Consider the following 20,212-nt stretch of genomic DNA (forward strand, 5'->3'; position numbering starts at 1 on the left):
ATGCAACTGGCAAGTTTTATCATTATTCATTTATGTTATTCATGGAGAGGGAACAAGAATCTTTAAAGGACTTAAAAGTGACTCTTCAGTGGGGACTTTGAGAAATATTTTTGTGTGTGTGATTTTCAGTGGAACTTTTCCCAAGTTCTCTATACTATTATAAACTTCTACTTGTTGACTTACATACATTGGATGGGATTTTTTAAAAAAAAGATTGTTAATCACCAGTAGTCTCACCACCTCTTCTTGTCCTAGCAGAAGACTGAGCAGTAGGCTAAGATGGCACCAGTTGAACTGGGCTTGTTTTTACTCTCTTTTTTAATAGAGTGCCAGATTATTGCCAGTAGTTGGTATTGGGTTTTGGGGGTAGTGAAGCTTGTGGCTTTGACTTCTATGATCCCCTTGCAGACCTGTAGTGGATTGCATCTTTCATTGTTATAATAATTTTAAAAATTGAGTTCTACTTACTGGTCATGCATCTCTGCACTTGAAAGTTAACATATTAAAAGCATTTTTTTTTCTTCCTTGGTTTTCTTGTTCATGTGGATAACCCAGAGAATGCCTGAGTCTAAGGTGCCATCCTCTGAGAATCATCGCCCAGAAATGTGCTCTAGCTGCAGTGTTCCTCTTCCCATTGGAGACAGCAGCTCCTCCTCTGGGAGTTGCACCAGCAGTCCACAAAGGATAGTTTCTCAACCTTCTTCTGTTGAGAACCCATTGGAGAACCAGAAAAATGATCAAAATAATTCAGATATTAAGATTTCTGAGACAGAGACACTTAAACCATCAGAAAATTATCAGACTCTGCCTTCATCTCCAGTTCTGGTCCCCCAAGAATCTTTGGCCTCTTCAGAGGTCAAGGAGGATTTACCTGTAGAGTCTTCTTCAGCTTCACAGCATGGACAAGATGCCATCCTTTATCTTCAGACACAGGTGGCTGAGATGTCACGAGTGATACGTGATCTGCAGTCTAGGAGCTGTTTTAGATTCCATCATTCTAGGCCAACTGAGAACTCCTCAGTTCCGTGGGACATCTCCACCTCCAAGGATGAAAATTTATCTACGGTTGATGAAGAAGCTGACTGCAAGTCCCCCTCAGCTGATGACAAAGGGCAGCCAACTGATCCCAGTCAGTCTAGTTTCACAGGTCTTTTGAAAAGAATGGAACAAAGAGGTGTTATAAAGAGAGTAACATTACAATCTGAAGCAGAATCATGTGAAGGGAAACCTGATTATGTGACCTCTAAGAAACGTTTGGTTCCTCCATTGCATCCTCTTCTGAGAATTGCCACCACTGAGGTTTTTAAAGACCCTGCTGATTGCCATCCTTCTTCCTTCATGGGGCACAGAGTATATCCTGTGGCCAAGGATACCTCTCCTTTCCAACCAAATCCACCAGCCGAGGGCCCTATTGTAGAAGCACTAGAGCACAGCAAAAGAGGAAGCACAACATCTCCTCTAGATTCTACCTCAAAAGAAATGGAGGTCATGGGTTGTAGATTCTACCATGCTGCTTCCATTGCAGCCCGAGCTGCTAGTTACATGGCCTATATGACTCAATATCAGCGTAAACTCTGGGAAGACATGGAGGATCTGGTTCATGACCCAGAGTTTGATCGTGGAAAAGCAAGATGTATAATATCGGATGGTATGGATGCTGGCCTTTGGCAGCTTTGTACTACTAGGGACATAATGGATTCTGTAGTCAGAGTTATGGCCATGGCAATAGACTACAGAAGACAAGCCTGGCTCCGACTTACATCTCTCACTAAGAAAACCCAGGAGAAGATCTCACACTTACCCTTTGATGGTACTTCTCTCTTTGGACAAGATGTAAATGCTGTTGTTGCAGAAGAAAACAGTATAAAAGAAAATGATTATAGAGACCACAACAAATACTATAACCAACATCGATACTTTTATAGTCATGATCAGAAAGCACATTATCACAATAGAGGATATTCCAAAGGAGATTGGTACAAACCTCGAAACCACCCCTATAGATATAGAAAAAAGGGAGAATCTCCAGAACGCCATGGGTACAAGAATTAATAACCTGTTTGCATTCAGCAGTGTAGTCATCCAAGATCCTAACTATTTTACTTGTTCCTCCCCACTCAAATAGGATCTACAGGTAGGAGGTCACCTCAGAAAATAAATGCATGTCTGGAATTATCACAGCTAACATGTAATTCTAGACTTTTGAAATAGAGACTTATGTTTTATTGGCCAAGTGACAGTAGAGACTTCCATCTGAGTAGGGTTGGACAAACGTTTACCCATTATTTCTGGTCCAAAGTAAGTTCAGAGGAGGGTACTCAGGAATCTGAATCCTCTTGTGCTTAAAAAAATATAAATGATTTGTTCCTCAGGAAAATCTTACTGGTAAACTGAGGACTAGCAGATCTGGGGCCTGGAAATAACCTGCTACTAGGTCTCTGTTTACTAATGCCAGAGGCAAATCCTTCATTTTTATGTCATCAGTGCTTCCTTGTTCGGGCTTCACCTTGTCAGATCTTCACAAAATGACAAATCTGTTGTGCTCTGTTTATGTCAGGACAATCTGACTCTTCAAGAGTCCATACTACTCTCAAGCTCTCTGAGACTTCAGCATCAACCGTGCAACTCTGTCAAGAACTGGAATACAAATCAAATTTTGCCAAATCCAGTTTGCTTCCAGTAGGATGGCTAGATGTTACAGGTCTACTGTGGACACCAGCTGGAAAAAGACTTTCCTTCTTGTAACATCTCTAAAAATTTTCACAGTAACTGTCCGTATCGAGACTGATGGCTACAGTGTCATTACCACTCAAAGCTACATGTGAGAGAATTCTTTGTTATCGTCATGGCCTAAGTCTTTGACCTGTCAAGCTCTCACATATAAACAAGCTGTGAGACCCATCATGGTGTTCTCTCAGGATATTCTAGGCCTTTCACCAAGATGACCTTCTTAAACAAACCTACCTTCTAAACAGTTAAACTTTTTGAGCTTGATAATTCATCACTCTAAACACAAAAAGGAAATGTGCATTAGTGTCCTGGAAATAAAGGATGTTCTACAATCCAGGCATGCAAATCTGAACTCTTATAGGAGAATTCCAAACATGCCTGACAATCTGGTCCTCTTACTGTAATAAAGAGGGATGCCATCAAATAGATGATGTTGAGAATCCTTAAGTGTTAGAGTATAACTATGGATGTAGTAAAGAGAACATCTCATGCAGTTCTGTTTCTGGATATCTGTTTAAACAATAACATCCAGTAATGATTTCTTAAAAGTCTGAAATCAAGACTTCAGTAACATGTTCTTGGTTTATTGGTCCCTTATTCTAGTCAGACTCTTAATCATGAGAGACGACTTATCTTTTTGCTCCAAGTTGGTTCCATTAATAGTTCTTCACAATTCTGGAACTGGCAGCAGATACCTCAATTGTATATTCCACAGTATCTTTTTAATCTCAAGGCAGTGGCTGTGTAGTATACCAGTCCTTAGATCCTCGTTTTCGCAGCATGACTTCAAAAATGGAAGAAGTGTCAAGTTTGAGGGGTCAGAGTCCATCACCTAGTATTATTTGCTTGACAGCCCCCCAAAAAATTTTTTTTATCAACAGACTTAACATTTTGTATCTTCTTAGTTTGTAAAACATCTGCATTTTTTCATCTGCTTGGTCAAAATATTTTGGATCTACTGTTAGTGGAATATAACTGTTTTAGGGTTCATGTGGTTTCTATTTCTGCCGTAGTTCTTGCACAGTGGTGATTTACATTTTCTCCAGTGCCCCACTTTTTAATAGTTGAAGCTCATTCCCCCTCCATTGTAACTATATTCAGTACCCTTTTTACTACTTTTCTGCCTCTGTCTGATTGTTGAAGACACAACAGAGGTTGAAGACTCATAAATCCCTACTTAGAAGTTATTTTATTTTGTCAGATAATTTCAGAATACTATGTTGGTCCCATTTGTAGATTAAGCTTAACAGACTTGATAGAGGAGATGATCTTGCACATTTGTTCATATCTAGATTTAGCATTTACCTTGAAAGACACAAGGGCCTAAGAAATCATAAAGATTTTTATAGTTTGATATGTATCACATCAGTTAAGTGGTCTCATGTGCCCTTGACATGGCACTGTATAGCTTCTTTTTTGAAAGGACTAGTCACAGGTGAATTCAGTGAAGAGAGAGACCTTGGAACTGTTCTATATGGCTACACATAGTTCCGAGTTAGCTAAGGCTACTTTAATCTCCCACTTGTCCATTTCTCCCCTTTCCTCCCCTGAATCAGGTAGTGGGTTACAAATTTGATGATTTTTGAGGTACTCTTACTTTCCAGAATCCGAATCAAAAAATGATACGTGAAGATGGGATTCTCTGAAACTGCTTTGGCACTTCCACTTAACACAGGCCTCCTTTTAAAATTTTTGTTTTTAATTGTGGTTAGAGACAAGACAACATAAAATCTACCATCTTAACCATTTTTAAGTGTACAGTTCACTTGTGTTAGCTCTATTTACGTTGTATAGCTCCTCAAATATTTTATAAAACAGCATTGCTGTTCTTGTGTTATTTATGTTGCTCAGTAGTAAAGTTAAAATTGCATTACCACTCTCCAGTTGATAGACTCAAGCATCTCCAGAGAATTTTCCTAAAAGTGAAAAGAAATCCCCGAATTGTTGACTGGGTAACTTCTGAAAGGGATTTGGATTTGGCAGTTGAGTGGGGATTGTCAGAATGCAGTAAATGGGAACAGCTTTTAGCTATAGATCAGTCTCTTGACTGCAGAAGAAACAGTATTCTTAACTTGTTACTTAAAAATCTTTCTCTGGCATACTTGAATGATAATGGTGTTACAAAACTAAAAATGGGGACTTGTTGTAGGGAGACAACCCCAATAGCATATGGAACTCACAGTTAGATAGTAAGTTTTCTTACTGTGCCTGCCATGGGCAGAGCCTGCCACAAAAATTCTCCATTAGGTGAACCTGTTTAAATATCTCTAGGTTTTCGGGAAGCTTTGGGATAATTGCAAATTTAATGATTTGGTATTCTCAAAAGGGATGTGTCTAATGATCCTTTTTCTTCAAAATGTTTTTTCTCACCTAGACATAAAATATATGTGAAGACAATATGATTTTTTGCAGTTACTGTGTACAGAGAAACAGTTTCCATTGTTATATGAAGTGCCTTTTTAAATTTCACCCTGCTTAAAACTTAACATTTTGGTGTCTTGCATATGTTGCTGGTGGTATTTATGTGAGTTCTGTACAGTTATTTGGTGTTTTTTTTTTGGAGTCTTGTAGTTTATTCATCATCTGTACAATTGCACTATCTAAATGTACTCTCCTTCTGAATGTTCATTTGTTTTCTTTATAGCACTGTTGATCCATTTCAGAAGGTTATAGAGTATGCCCTTCCCCCTTATTTAAATAATGTTATGGTAGTTCTTTTTAGTTATTAATGATTGGCTCAGTTTCCTGGGCATTAAGGCAGCTTTGTTTTCTTTCTGCAGGTTCTAGGTTTTCTGATTGAGTCATTTGTCTATCTAACCTTGTTCTAAGCCATGGTAACACAACTTATATTTGATAAGTGGAAGTGTTTGCTTGGTAAGAAGAAACAAGGACTTTAGGAAAAGCAGATTTCCTGATACTTTATCCTTTGTTTTCAGACAGTGTGACAACTTCCTTATCAATGTAATTGTATTTAAACTTTTTTTTTCCTTACTGTGTGGCAGCTTCTTAATAATTCCATTTATTTACGTAGCCCTCAAAATGACATTTTGAGGGGAGCATAAAGTCTTTCAGGATACTTGGATACTATTTAGTATGTTACATTAGTACTATACTAATAATTTACTGAATGATACCTAAGTGACCTGATTGATAATGTCCTTAAGGGTCCAGTACATCCAGGATAACCTCAGGTACTAAAAACAAGGAGGTTGGAATAGACACAATCCAGAATCCCTTCTAGCTATAAAATTGGATACAGAGTTAAATGACATGGATAAGTAGACTTAACTGCCACATTCACTATTCTTGAGGATGTAATTTAGTGGGATTCTGATGAAGGTTAGAAATCATGGATTAGGTCTTTGTAGGAATAGTTTATAAAGGTTGCAATAACTGAAAACTTTTTTTTTCTTTAACGTGAGGCATATCTTGCCCCAGACTTGCACTGCTTATGTTTCCTCGTCTTTTGAAATTTGCCATTCTTAATGTTAGTGGCTAGTCTAATAATGGATTGTGATATCTGTGTACATCTTATGCATGCCATTCAGTTCGCCAGGTCCATTCTGTATAGTTTTCATTTGTGGATACACAAACCCATCCTTCCATTTTTCACTTAAAATATACAGGTGGAAGTTATTTAACTGATGATCGCTTTTGAATGCAAATCTTTTAGTTATTTTTCCAGAAATAAAGAGTTTTGTAAGCCATTAAGAAATTCTTTTATGAAATTTCCCGTCCTGTATGAATGATGAAATATTGTTTTATTAAATCTTTTTTTTTTTAAATTGATTAGTGGGACAATATTTTTGTAATATTTTTGTCTTTTTTGTTTGCTTGACTTTATAGTAATGAAAACTTTTTATAGTCGTGTTCGGTATCATTGAGTTATGTTATTACTGGAAATTATGTTTGCTTCCAGTGGGATATATCTGGAAGTGATCACAGTCCAACCATGTCCTTTTGATGTTATCATATCGGTTATTTCATTCTTTATTTGATCTTTTCTTCTCCCTTATGTAACACATCTTTCTGGAAGGATGTCTGATCTTCCCCTAATCTCTTTGATGTAGATTATATTTTTTATTCTACCAGTAATTACTAGCCAGTATTTTGATGTGGCTTTGTATACTTAAATACAATGCCTTCAGCATTATTGTAAGAGATTTTCTAGTCTTCTTTTTTAATGTCCTTTTTTTTAAAAGTAGCCAGTCCAGTCTCTGGAACTATTATTTTCTGGCTATTGAACTTTCATCAGTTTTAAATGCTTTCTCATTTAATAGTAGTATTTTCTCATTTTATAATTTTCACACAAATGTATTATTACATACGGTTTATGGCTAATTGCATCCTCATAAAAAAATTTAAGCCCATTACCATGGAGTTATAGAACAGTGCTGACATATAGTGTATCTTAAAGTTAACTAGTTTTCTCCAGGTCTTAAGGGCTTTACATGTTTTATTGAGATAACTGTCTATTTCAAATGGTCTCTTGGATTTTCTGATGCCTTGTCAAGAATTCAACAAGAATTCTCAGGTTGTCTGTACTTTCTTTTAGGACTTTGGAGATCTCTCAAGTTGTATTGAGTTTTCTAATAATCCTAACTAACTATATTCTTTGGTAGAAGTGAAAGTAAATGCTTTATATCTAGTGGTATTTTAAATTTCTCCCTTGATCTTAAATGCTTTAGGTGTTATTATGAGTTCTGTTAGTAGTCTTTTTACAAGACCTACTTTGATACTGTTTTTTTCCCATGAGCTATCTATGTTTTCTGTTTTCTTTCATTGCCCATAAGAGTAGCTCTATCACGTCATTGAGTTTGAAGGGCTACAGTTAGACCTCTTGTTAACTCCCACTTTTATCTGTGATGGCTGTTTTATACTACTTAGTGTGCATTTAACACTAATGTGCTATGAGAACTATCATGTTTGTGGTCCCTTTTATCTATAGCACTTTTAATTCGTGGGGCAACAATGATGTGGACGATTGGGGGAAAACATTTTCCAAGTCACTAAATAGTCTTAAATTTTCAGTTACATTTTTTTGAACATATTTAATTACATTAAATATCCAGCTGTTAGGTGTGCAGCCCATTCCTTTCTGCCTTGGTTCTAGTCAGTTTTTTATTAACCTCATTTAGATTCTTAGCAAGAGTTGCATGCATGTTGGTCTTTGTCTAATGGCTTATAACAACTCCTATTTACATTTAGCAAAAATATATTTTGAGATCTTGAAAGCACCTTGATAGCCTTGAATCTAACTATTGTCTTCCTACCTGGGAAGCAAGCAGAGGAGAAAATTTTCATTTATAGAGCTTACATTTACTAGGCTGTGTGCTAGAAGTTACAAGGCGTTCTTGAGGAAGAAATTCATTCTGATTTTGCAGATGAGGAAATGAAACATCATTAAACACCTTGTTTAATTGGTGAAACCAAGCTTTGAATATAGACTCTTCCTCCAAAGTCTGAATTCAGCATTATACTAGGCTGCCTCTGTATTTTTCAAGGCTCTACTAAAGTCTTAACTTTTCTGATGAGCTAACTTGACATACACTAATCTTTTTCTTCCCTAAACTTTGTGTTTATGGTTGTACTCTCATCCCTTAGTATTTGATGTCTTATATTAACTAATTCCTGGTCATTTCATGTGTCAGACGAGAAACCCTAACTTCTTAGTTTTCCCATTGAGATTTCACTGTGTGGGACTAAGATTGTTCTTGATGCATGGTCATTGGCTTGTTTCATGTATTCCATTCATTTTCAGCACTGATCATTTTAGTCATGGTTTTTTTTTCTTACCTTTTTTGTTTGTTATATCACAACAATTTTGTTTCAGATACACAATTTTTTTTTTTTTTTTTTTTTTTTGCTGGCATCTTTAGGATATTGGCTAGGGAAAAAGGTGGAATGATGCAACACACATGGTATTTAAATTCAAAGACCTTGATCCGAGTATTAGCAAGTCATTTATTTTCTGAGCCTCAGTTTTCCTACTCTCAAATGAGGTAATGCGCAGAAGTACTTTGAAAACTCAAAAGTCAAATATAGATTTCTTTCATAGTTGTGCTGTTTCTACACACATTCATAGATATAACTGTGGGATGGTATTGGGTATAAGTACAGGTACATTTAAGATGTATATTTAATAGCATGTAATAGTTCTTGTCATCAGATCATGTTCCCCTTGTTTACAGTTTTTTAAGGCTCAACCATTAAGCTATATTGCAAACCCATCAATGGACTAAGTCATTGAAAGGCATATTTAAAATAGTTGCTTTTCTCAAGTGTAAGCTAAGAAATGCTTATGATAATAAGATAAAAGAATGTAGAATGAAGAGCTAGGATATGTAGGTACGTGTATACAGTTTTTGATGGATGCTGTTTTGTCACTTTGTGTCTGTTGGCAACAAACTTTTATCATCATTATCAATATCTATCTGCAGGCAGGCACTGAGGAAGGTCTGGGGGTACTGGGAGTTCATAAGAGATGGTGTATTCTCTTAAGAGAAGGAAATACCAATACAATGTAATTGTCCTGTTTAGAGGATTGTCTGTGATGAGGTTGGAACAAAAGAGAGGACCATCTAGAGGGATCAAGGAAGCTTTTCTTACTTAGTAAATACTTGAGCTGGGGTTTGGAACATGCTTAGAGAAGAGCCAGTTGGACTAACGGAGAATCAGGAGCCAGGCATTGAAATGAATCAGTGCATACAAAGGCATGTGGAACATCACATCTGGTTTCAAAATTGTAAGGAACAGCCTTTATGGGGCACAGTTTGAGATGCAGCTGAAGAAAAAGGATAAATTACCCATGAAAATGTATTGGTTCCTACTTATTCAAAGTGTACCAAGTTTGTATAGCCGTTACTTGTAAGGTTATAGAAGTAGTCTGTCTGGAGTTCGCTTTGTACCATAGTCTCCTGTGGACATCTAGAACAATTCTTTTTCTTCTCTGAACTGTGCCAAAGGAGGGTTTTTGGTCAGTGCACCACCAGCTCCAGGGATAGACAGCTCAAGTAGTGGAGAAAGAACTGAGGCACCGGTAGAGAACAACTTTGAAGATGAACAGGATGATGACACTGAAGTGGAATGTTACATTATGGGTATACAGTTGTATACTTCATGACCTCCTATTGGCATTGTGTCCTTAGTGTAGCTAAATGTGGCTAATCTCCCTGTATGTTGGTTTGTAGATAATTTGAGGGTGGATTTGGGGAAAATGAAGATATTTCTAAAAATGTTGCTTCATTGGAGTTTGGAGGTGTTGTATTGAAGAAAGACCTGTGAACCTTGTGCCAGTGGTATCTCCAGCAGCACCCAGAATGCATTTTGTCAACTTCCTGTTTGTTTTTTCTCTGGTTTGGAGTTTCTTTTCTTGCTTTTGTTGCCACTTTGTCACCTTTTCTCTTTTCATAATTCATCCTTTTTCTTTCTGTGCCAGAGATATAGCAGTGGCACTCAGGGTTAAAGCTATAACTCCCCCTTTGCAGCTTCAGAGATATTTTAAAATTCCCAAGTTCCAAAGTTGTTTTTTTTGTTTGTTTGTGGTCCTATGCTGAAGGAGAATCAATGTCATTCTTCCCAGGAGGGATTTTTATAAGTATAGATACTGGCAATTTACCGAAAAGACAATACAGGAAGAAGAATCTTACCTAACACGTTTGGTGGTTACTGGCCTTCTTAAATGAATAAAGTACTTTACAGAATGGGATATATCTGTATGTATGTTTTTAAGTTTGCTCATATAAAGCAGATGTTCTGTGTACTTTGTATTTGTAAACAATAACCAGTTGGGGGTGGGAAGATGATTGCTTTGTATAAAAGGGTTGTTTCCTGGTTCCAAAGCTTTGCTGCTGGAGATGGTAAATAAATATTGTACTGCTTTGCTGTGTTTATCCCTTCTGCTCTCTCTGTATTTGAATATAAAATTCTTGAGAAAAATTGTTGCTTTTCAAAATGTTATTTTGGGGTATGGTTTGAGCCATAGGTTGGGCAGAAGAGGCTTCTGGTAAACAGAACTTCTGGGAGTACAAACTTCAGATCGAACTGTGGACCCCGGCTTTAGAATGAGCAGTAATAAGCAGGCTTTGGAATTTGAGTTTGTATTAAATAATGCAGTTGTTTCAGGAATTCTTTTAAAATTAATTGCATTCGTCAGATGGATAGATAATATGACTTACAAAGTTAATTACAGTTTCGCATTTGATTGCTCCTTTGAGCTTTTTTTAAACTTGGAATCCCTTATAGAGGATAAGGATAATGGCCAGAATAATCATTCTCCAGTTAACACCCCTCTTGACTAGTTTGTGCCAGCTGGTATTCAGGAAGGATGCTGTAACAACAAATAAACCTCTCCCTTGGATTGTTCTCTATATCCCCTCTCCCTAATCTTCTTCCCCCCCACCCCCCCACCTCCTACAAAGCTAATCTTTCCTTATTACTGGCTTTTCTGTAGCCAAAAAAGCACCTTTGGTGTGTCAGATAGGGAACTGGGTTGTTGTGATCACCTCTCTGGATAACTATTTTTACAGTGCTTTCTCCTAGCTTACATTATCCTGTAAGGAGTGAGAATTAGTCCATTTCACAGAGCGCTCCATTGGCTATATTCATTATTTCCATTAAAAAAGTAATTTTGTATAACGCCAAATTTGATAGTTACTCAACAACTAAAATGCTTTTTAGAGATTGGTGATTTTAAAATATGTCAGTTGCTCATTATAAAAAAGCCTCAAAATGATATAATGCCACAAACTATTATAAAATGATAATTTCTTCCGTGAAGCCCTGCCTTGTTCAGTATTGTTTCTAGAAAATGCTTTACAAAAGCAGATTTATTCTTTTAATTCTGTATTTCCTTTAACTTAATCTTGGCAAATATTTCTAGGAAAGTGACTTAATGGCAGTAAGAAGCTCAACTTTTGGGTGAGCAGATGAGTGAAGAGTAAAATGGAAAATCTGCCTGTATTTAATATTTTAAAAACATTTATTCATGAGACCTTAGAAAAGTTTTATTAAATGGATTATAGCCTGTTTTCTCAGCATTCAGTGCCAAGTCCAGTTCTTAACTACGAAAGGGGAGTTGGCAAGTATATGGCACTTGGCTTCTTAAACTATAATACACTGAAGGATTGAGTGAATGGTTCAAGAAATGGGCATTTGTAGATGAATTTTGAAAGAAAACCCACCTGTGAAATTCAAGTTATAGTTAAAATTACTTTTGGGACATTGTTAGCTTTCTTGTGAATAAATATGTATATTTAGAAATTACCTTGGTCATTGGAAAAGTTAAGAATGTTGCTTTCTATTTTTATATTCCAAAAAGAAAAAGAGGATGGTCAGGTCTAGGCTAAATAAACTAGTATTTTTAATTTGACTAAATATGCTTTTAATAATTTAAGTACACTTAAAAGTACAAATGGGTATGGGTACTTCATAATTTTTTAAAGCATACATGTATTTTGCTTTTTGCTTTAAAACAGTAATGGTGTTTGACATCAAAACTGTAAAATACACTTTCCTGATAGCCCTTAAGTCTGTTGAATTGAATATGACTTACCTTAGTTATGATTAGTATCTTTTTCTGTTAGGTTTGGAAAATAATGTTATCTTGTCATTGGATTTCTTAGAGGGAAAAATCTGGAGGAAAAGAAAAGTTAAATACAATTTACTAACAGATTATGTTGCTTCTAGATACAGAATTTCCATCTACCTTTATAAAGTATAAATGTTAAACTTCTATTTTTGTAAGGGATTAATTTAAACCAAATCTATCATTCCCAAACAAAAGAGTGAGATCCTCAGTTCTTTTTGTCTTTATGCTATCTTGTTTGTTAAAAATTGAAATTTCATGGGGCACCTGTGTGGCTCAGTCAGTTAAGTATCCTCCTCTTGATCAGGTTCAGGTCTTGATCTCAGGGTCGTGAGTTTAAGCCCCATGTTGGGCTCTGCACTGGGTGTGAAGTCTACTGAAAAAAAAATTGAAATTCTGTAAATAATTTTATTACATGTGCTCACTGTAGAAATATTAGGAAATAGAGATAAAAAGGGAAAAAAAAACCTTTCCAGACAGAAAGAAACAACTGCTATTAAGATTTGATTTATAGCTTTCTAGATTTTACTTAACATATTTAACAAAAGACAAAATTATTTTCACTTAAATACAAGTTAGGGAAAAAAGACATTGAAATATATATAGATGATAACTTCATCGATCGGCGGTATTGTGCCATTTTGTCATTAATTTGCCTATTTAATGATATTGTATGATTTTATAGTTCACATAGATGTTTCACATGAATGTTAGAAATTTTAATAGTATCCAGGAAATCTTAGCTCATTAAACTTGACTAGTAAGTGAAAGTATTAATTACTTTGGTGAAAATTTTGTCTAAATAGTAGTCACCCTGGATGTGACTCCTCATGATCTTTTATGATCAGGATTGTGAGTTCATGATCAAAACTAATTTGAAGCTCAACTGAACTGATTTTGAGGTGGTTATTGGCCTGTAGCAAAAAGAAAAATCAGGATAGTGCAGCTAGTTTTTCACAAGGCTAGATTTGTTTAATATGAGACTATTAAGGGAAATTTTAAAGGATCAGCCTAAGGTTGTGTCTTTACTCGTAAGAAATGGTGACCATTGATATTAGTTCCTTTAAAATGCCCTTACTTGGGGTGCCTGGGTGGTTCAGTCAGTTAAGAGTCCATCTCTTGATCTCAGCTTAGGTCTTGATCTCAGGTTCCTGAATTTGAGCCCTGCATTGGGCTCCACGCTGGGCATGAGCCTACTTTAAAAAAAAAAAAAAAATGTCCTTAGTTGACAAAATAAGGGACTCCTATCCCAGGCTTTGCTTTTCCCTCTGCCCCCAGTTATGTTGACACATTGAATCCCATTATTACGGATTAGATCTCATAAGAGATTCTTCCTTTCCTGCCCAAGTTATACCTTACTTCTAGCTTGGAATTTTTGCTATGACTCAACTCTACTACATTAAAACATAAACATTTTGTCCTCAAAAACAAAAGAAGTCTTACTTTCACCTGTGCAGGCAGTCCTTGGAGATTTTGCAGGTTTGGTTCCAGACCACCACAATAGCACAGATGTTAAGTGTGCAGTAGTAGTATGTCTAAAAAAATATACATACCTTAATTTAAAAATATTGCTAACAAATGCTAGCCATCATCTGAGCTTTCAGTGAGTTTTAACCTTTTTTTCTCGTCTTGCCTCGATGATGATGGCTTCTGACTGACCAGGTTGGTGGTTGCTGAAGTTTGTGGTGGCTGTGGCAATTAATATAAAATTACAGTGAGGTTTGTTGCTTTGATTAAGTTTCAGAAACAATCTCTCAAGCGGGGTAATATTCTGAATCCTTTGTTGTCATTTCAGCAGTCTTCACAGCATCCTCACAAGAGTAGATTCTATTTCAGGAAATCTCTTTGCTCATTGATAAGGAGCTCCTCATCTATTCAAGTTTTATCATGAAATTACAGAAATTGAGTCACATCCTCAGGCTCTACTTCTTGCTAATTCCAGTTCTCTTGCTATTTCCACCACATCTGCACTTCCTTCCTTTTTCCCGGAAGTCTTGAACCCCTTGATGTCCTCCAAGAGGGTTGGAATCCATTTCTTCCAAACTCCTCTTAATATTGATATTTTGACCTCTTCCCATGAATCACAAATGTTCTTAATGGCCACTAGAATGGTAAATCTTTCCGGAAGGTTTTCAATTTTCTTTGCCCAAATCTCTCAGAGGAATCACTATGTATGGAACTATAGCCTTACAGAATAAATTTCTTAAATAATAAGACTTGCAAGTTGAAGTTGTTCCTCAATCCATGGGCTATAGAATGTGTGTTGTGTTAGCAGGCATAAAAACAACATGAATCTCACTGTGTATCTCCAACAGAGCTCTTGGATGACCAGGTGCATTGTCAGTGAGCAGTAATATTTTAAAGGAGTTCTTTTTCAGCAGTAGGTCTCAACAGTATGCTTAAATTCAGTAAACCATGATGTAAACAGATGTGTTATCATCCTGGCCTTATTCCATTTATAAAGCACAGGCAGAGTAAACTTAGCATAATTCTTAAGGACCTTAGGATTTTAGAATGGTCAATGAGCGTTGATTCCAACTTAAAGTCACCAGCTGCATTAGCCCCTAACGAGAGTCAGCCTGTCCTTGGAAGTTTTGAAGCCATGCATTGACTTCTCTCTAGCTATGAAAGTGCTAGATACTATCTCCTTCCATTAGAAGGCTATTTCATCCACATTGAAAATCTGTGGCTTAGTGTAGCCACCTGCTGCTTCCCTTTGCATTTCACTGTTCACTGAGACAGCTTTTCTTAAGCCTTGTGAAAACAACTAGCTTCAAACTAGCTTTTCTTTTTCCTCACTTAACCCTTCACAGAATTGAAGAGAGTTAGGGCTTTGCTCTGGATTGGGCTTTGGCTTAAGGGAATGTTATGGTTACTTTGTTATGGTTGCTTTGATCTGTCCATACCACTAAAACTGTCTTCATATCAGCAATAAGGCTGTTTTGTTTTCCTATCATTCGTTTGTTCACTAGAGTAGTACTTTTAATTTCCTTTAAGAACTTGTCCTTTGCATTCACAACTTGCCTTTTTGGTCCAAGAGGCCAAGCTTTCAGCCTATCATGGTTTTCAGTATGCTTTCCTCACAGAGCTTAATCATTTCTAGCTATTAAAGTGATAAATTGTGCAACTCCTCCTTTCATCTGGACACTTAGTGGCTATCATCAGGTTATTAATTGGCGTAATTTCAATATTTAGGTCTCAGGGAGTAGGCCTAAGGAAGGAGAAAGCGACAAGGGAATGGCCAGTCAGTGGAGCAGTCAGACAGCGTTTATGCAGTCTTTATATGTAGTTCATGGCACCCCAAAACAATTATAGTAGTAACATCAAAGATCACAGATCAGCACAACAAATACAATAGTGAAAAATTTTGAAATTTTGCAAGAATTACCAGAATGTGACAGGCATAAAGTGAGCAAATACTGTTGGGAAAATCACATCGATAGACTTACTGGATGCAGGGCTGCGACAAACCTTAAATTTGTAAACGTGGTATCTACGAAGCACAATAAAATGAGGTATGCCTGTCTGTGCTTAACTTTCATGGATATGTGTACTCAGATTTAACCCGTATTCTTAATCTGACTGCCATTTCTAGGACACAACTCAAATTTGCTTTGTATAAAACCCAAGTCTTAGATAAAAATCTAAAGAATATACCAGGGGATATAAGGAGTTCATAGTGTCCAGGGTGAGCAGAAACAGGATCACAGAGAGAGGCCATATTAGCCTGGCTTCTGAGGTTCTGGAACAGCTTTTCTTCCTGTACCCAGTGTGTCCCTTATTTTGTAACCTTCCGACTCCTGATCACCCACAGATTTTTTGTGTGTGTCAGACTGGGATTTTAACCATACCTCTGGTTCCCAATTAAAAAACAAACAATATTCATAAATTTTTTTCCATGGTCCCCGAACTAGGATATGCCTTTTAACATTTTCTGACTTGACAACTTTCTTCTTAATTCTATGAAAACCCCACACAACTTCCCCAATGGGAGAGGAGAGGGTATGGAAGAAAAACTGATGCAGAGAATGATCTAAAATAGAGGCAAACAGACTCTCCCCCTCCCCAGTGTATCTCTTGAGACCATCATATTCTTCTCCCAAAAAATAACTGAGTGGGTAGCATTTTCTTGCAGATTATTTGCTGTAACCCTGGACTCAGTAGTATTCTTTAATAGTTTCTAATATGGAAGTTAATCCAGGGTGAGCACAGCAAGTGCTTCAAGAAAGATGGCTCTGAAGATCCTATAGCTGCTAACGTTTTATTCTTTTTGTTTTCTCTGTTTGGCTTAAAACAACAGAAATTTATTCTCTTACAGTTCTGGAGACTAGAAGTCCAAGTTTGGCCAGACCATGCACTCTCTGACCACTCTAGGGAAGGGTCCTCACCTCTCTCCTCACTTCTAGCGGTGGCCGGCAGTCCCTGGCTTGCAGTTTCATCACTCCTGTTTCTGCCTCTGTCTCCCATGACATTCTCCCTGCGTGACTTAGTCTCTTCATGTGGCATCATCCTCTCTGTGTCTTTATTCTTACCATTCTTACCTTTGAGAGCCAATTCCATTTCTAGCTTGAGAATTTACATATCTGAAAGTCTGACCATAGAGAAACTCTAAGGACCTAAATGCTTATTAATACTACAGGCTTTGGGGAAGATTGGCAAATCTGGCCTAAGAAGAACACTCCTAGAATTTTGTGACTTCACGTTAAATAACAATTCAGTATTTTGTCACTAATGGAATGGTGGAGACTCCCACACCTAAGAATATAGTGGCCCCTTTTCATCTTAATTCTACAGAAACATTTAATACACTTTCGTCTATCCTGAAATGAGTTCACTTTCTGCCCGTGTTCCTGACAAATAACACTATAGTTTTGATTCTGCTTTTGAATCAGTAACAAGGTGGCCTGCAGTAAGTTTTTTTCCTCTTGCTTCTTTCTGATAAGTTAAAATATATTTCCGAACATATTGATTCTTTGAATTACCTGTTCTATTTTTGTGCAAAATAAGGTCTTCTGCGACCTAATAGGCAAAATCCCTAGTATGTGTTTTAATATCAGTCATCTTGTTTTTCCAGTGCATGTGTGTTTTCCCAGAACCATAGAAGTATGTAATTCAGTAAGATCTAGAGGCTGCCCCTCATCTTGAACCCCTAAAAATGGAAATTCAAAGGATTTGGCTTCCTGGAGTGAGTGTGTGTTCATAAATAACCCATTACTCATGCCTGGCTTAAACCAGCAACCGTGATCCCCAAACCTAAGTTGTGATGGAAAAATATATGAGTATCATCCCCTGCCTCATATAATTAATTTTTGTCATTTTAAATGGCAGAAGTCTCAAAGTTGAAGTTCACTCTTTCTCTGGCTGCCATTCATTCCTTTTTAGCTACTCCTAGCAGATTGTCTTTCATATCTACTTATGTGCTTTCAATATAGGTAGCCAGAGGTGGGGTTTTTGGGGCTTGGGGTTTGTTTTTTGTTTTTTATTTTTAAGAAGAAAATAGAAACTTTCCCCTTTGAGGAAAAGAAGGAAAATAAATTCAAATGTCTTTTGTTTTCAGTATCAGAGCTGTTAGGTCTTTTGAGTCCTTCAAAGTCATGAAAGATTAAATAAACAGATCAGAGTTAGCTGGGAATCACAGAAGTAATCTTTTGATTGATATAGTCAGCTAGTTCATTAAGTGTTAACGTAGGCTACTGATAACTAAATATAGGAAAAATAATTTTAGCAAACAATAATACCAACAGTCTTTATTTGTTCTCCAAAAGGTAATGTTCTAGGACTAGAGACTAACTTTAGAATGAGGTTGAAGAGATCTAAACAAATGTATAAGTGCTGATTAAAGGTACTAAATAATTTATCTTCCTAGCTTATGAGTATAGTTTGAATGGAGTAAAATTCTTACCTATATTTTGTGACTAATGGATTACTAAAAATTTTTCCCGTTGGATATATAATCTGTTTGAGACTTTAATTTTCAGCTAGTTTTCTGCCCAGCATATGTTCAAAAATTTTAAGTTTATTTATTTATTTATTTATTTATTTTGAGGTAGCACACAAGCAGGGGAGGGCCAGAGTGAGAGGAGAGATCTCAAGCAGGCTCCACACTGTTAATGTGGAGCCAGATCAGGGTTTGAACTCACAAATCATGAGATCATGACCTGAGCTGAAACCAAGAGTCAGATGCTTAAACCAACTCAGCCACCAAGGTGCCCCGAGAGTATATTTATAATTTATAATGTAAAGCAGAGAATCCTTAATTGTGCTTTAAAGGAAACTTCAAGAAGAATAAATATTATGTAAAATCTTCCTGAATGAGTGTAACTTCAGAAGTATTTCAGAATGGTTATTTTGTAGTGGCCTAGGAAAAAGTAAAATGATAGTGAACCATCAATTCAAGGGTAGTTCTTCCTGCATTAGAATTACCTTAATCCAGAACATGGCCTTCTTTCTGTCCCCAGAATTGTGATCCAACAACATATTTTTATAGGTAAACCCTAATTTATACCTTGTCTACCTTGTGTTCATGTGACCTTGGTTTACTTAACCTTCCAAGCACAACTTTTACTAGAGTTTAAAACCTAAAAAGTGTATCTGTTAGGAAAACTAACATACTCTAGGCCCATGTTTGATTATCATTAACTTCCTTAAATTAAAAAATTCTTTTAGAATCTACTCTAGATTTCCTTCTCAAGGTAGTATTTACATTTTAAATAAAGGGGTATTATTTTGTCTTCCCAAAGAGTAAATTTTTGTTTTTAAGACAGGTAAAGATGTCTTTACTAAAGGATCAGAGCTCTGATAAAGATTTTTGTGACTCTTTTTCTAATAAGCTGCATTGTTCTATGCCTTGTAAAAGAATATTTTGGTGAAGTTAGGAGAATGTCATCTATTACCTGGTACAAGGGTATATGTAGGCTGGCCAAGTGGTCAGAAGTCAGCTGGAACTACTTGTACCAAAAGTGATTCTGTGAGCATTTCTTGTTCCAAAGATGCAGCTTCATATTGAAAATACCATTTTGACCTTTTCATGTATACTCACTTCAGTGTAACTTTTGTGTACTTGGAAAGTCACACTTGATGTTTGACATGGTTGATGATGCAACTCTATCCCACTGTAGATAAAATTTGGGTTGCACATAAATGACTGATTTGCCTACAGAGTGATACAGAGTAACCCAGTCTTTCTAGTAGAAAAAAAACTTAATAGACTTTATTTTGGGGGGAAGTTTTAGGTTTACAGCAAAACTGGGAGGAAGATACAGAGATTTCCTGTATACCTCCTGCCCCTGCACATGTACAGCTTCCCTCATTATCAACATCCCCCAGCATAATGATACATTTGTTATAGTGAGTGAACCTAGAGTGACACATCATTATCACTAAGTTCATAGTTTACTAGGGCTCACTATTAACGTACATTCTGTGAGTTTATAAAAATTTGTGATAACAGGTGTCCCCTTTATAGTATCATACAGAATAATTTACTGCCCTGCAAATCTGTACTCTGCCAGCTCATCCTCCCCTCTCCTCAACCCTGGGCAACCACCGATCTTTTTTACTATCACCATAGTTTGGCCTTTTCCAGAATGTCATATAGTTGGAATCATACACTATGTATAGCCTTTTCAGATCGGCTTCTTTCATTTAGTAATATGTATTTAAATCTCCATGTCCTTTCATAAACTGATGACTTTTTTTTTTTTTTTTTTTTTTTTGTCGACTCATTTCCTTTCAGCACTGATATTCTATCATCTGGATGTTCCACAGTTTATCCATTCACCTACTAAAACACATATTGGTTGCTTCCAAGTTTTGGCATTTATGAATAAAGCTGCTACAAATATCTAATTACACAGGTTACTTCACCCCTAACTACTATATATTTGTGTGTTCGTT

General features: G+C 36.5%; 1 protein-coding gene across 8 annotated transcripts in view; it reads left to right on the forward strand.

Annotated features, from left to right (window-relative positions):
- The window catches only part of ZNF451 (zinc finger protein 451), an 88,726-nt gene that overhangs the window by 10,814 nt on the left and 57,700 nt on the right, over window positions 1-20,212 (forward strand). Inside the window, exon 4 of one of the 8 annotated variants that reach the window (XM_043591712.1) lies at window positions 556-10,622. The exons of the other annotated variants lie outside the window; for them this stretch is intronic. Coding sequence (XP_043447647.1) covers window positions 556-2,052 — 1,497 coding nt within the window. The 3' untranslated portion in view covers window positions 2,053-10,622. Of the gene's footprint in view, window positions 1-555; window positions 10,623-20,212 lie in introns of those variants that run through there. 8 annotated transcript variants of the gene reach the window in all.

The sequence above is a fragment of the Prionailurus bengalensis genome, chromosome B2 (assembly GCF_016509475.1).
Source record: "Prionailurus bengalensis isolate Pbe53 chromosome B2, Fcat_Pben_1.1_paternal_pri, whole genome shotgun sequence".
NCBI lineage: Eukaryota > Metazoa > Chordata > Mammalia > Carnivora > Felidae > Prionailurus > Prionailurus bengalensis.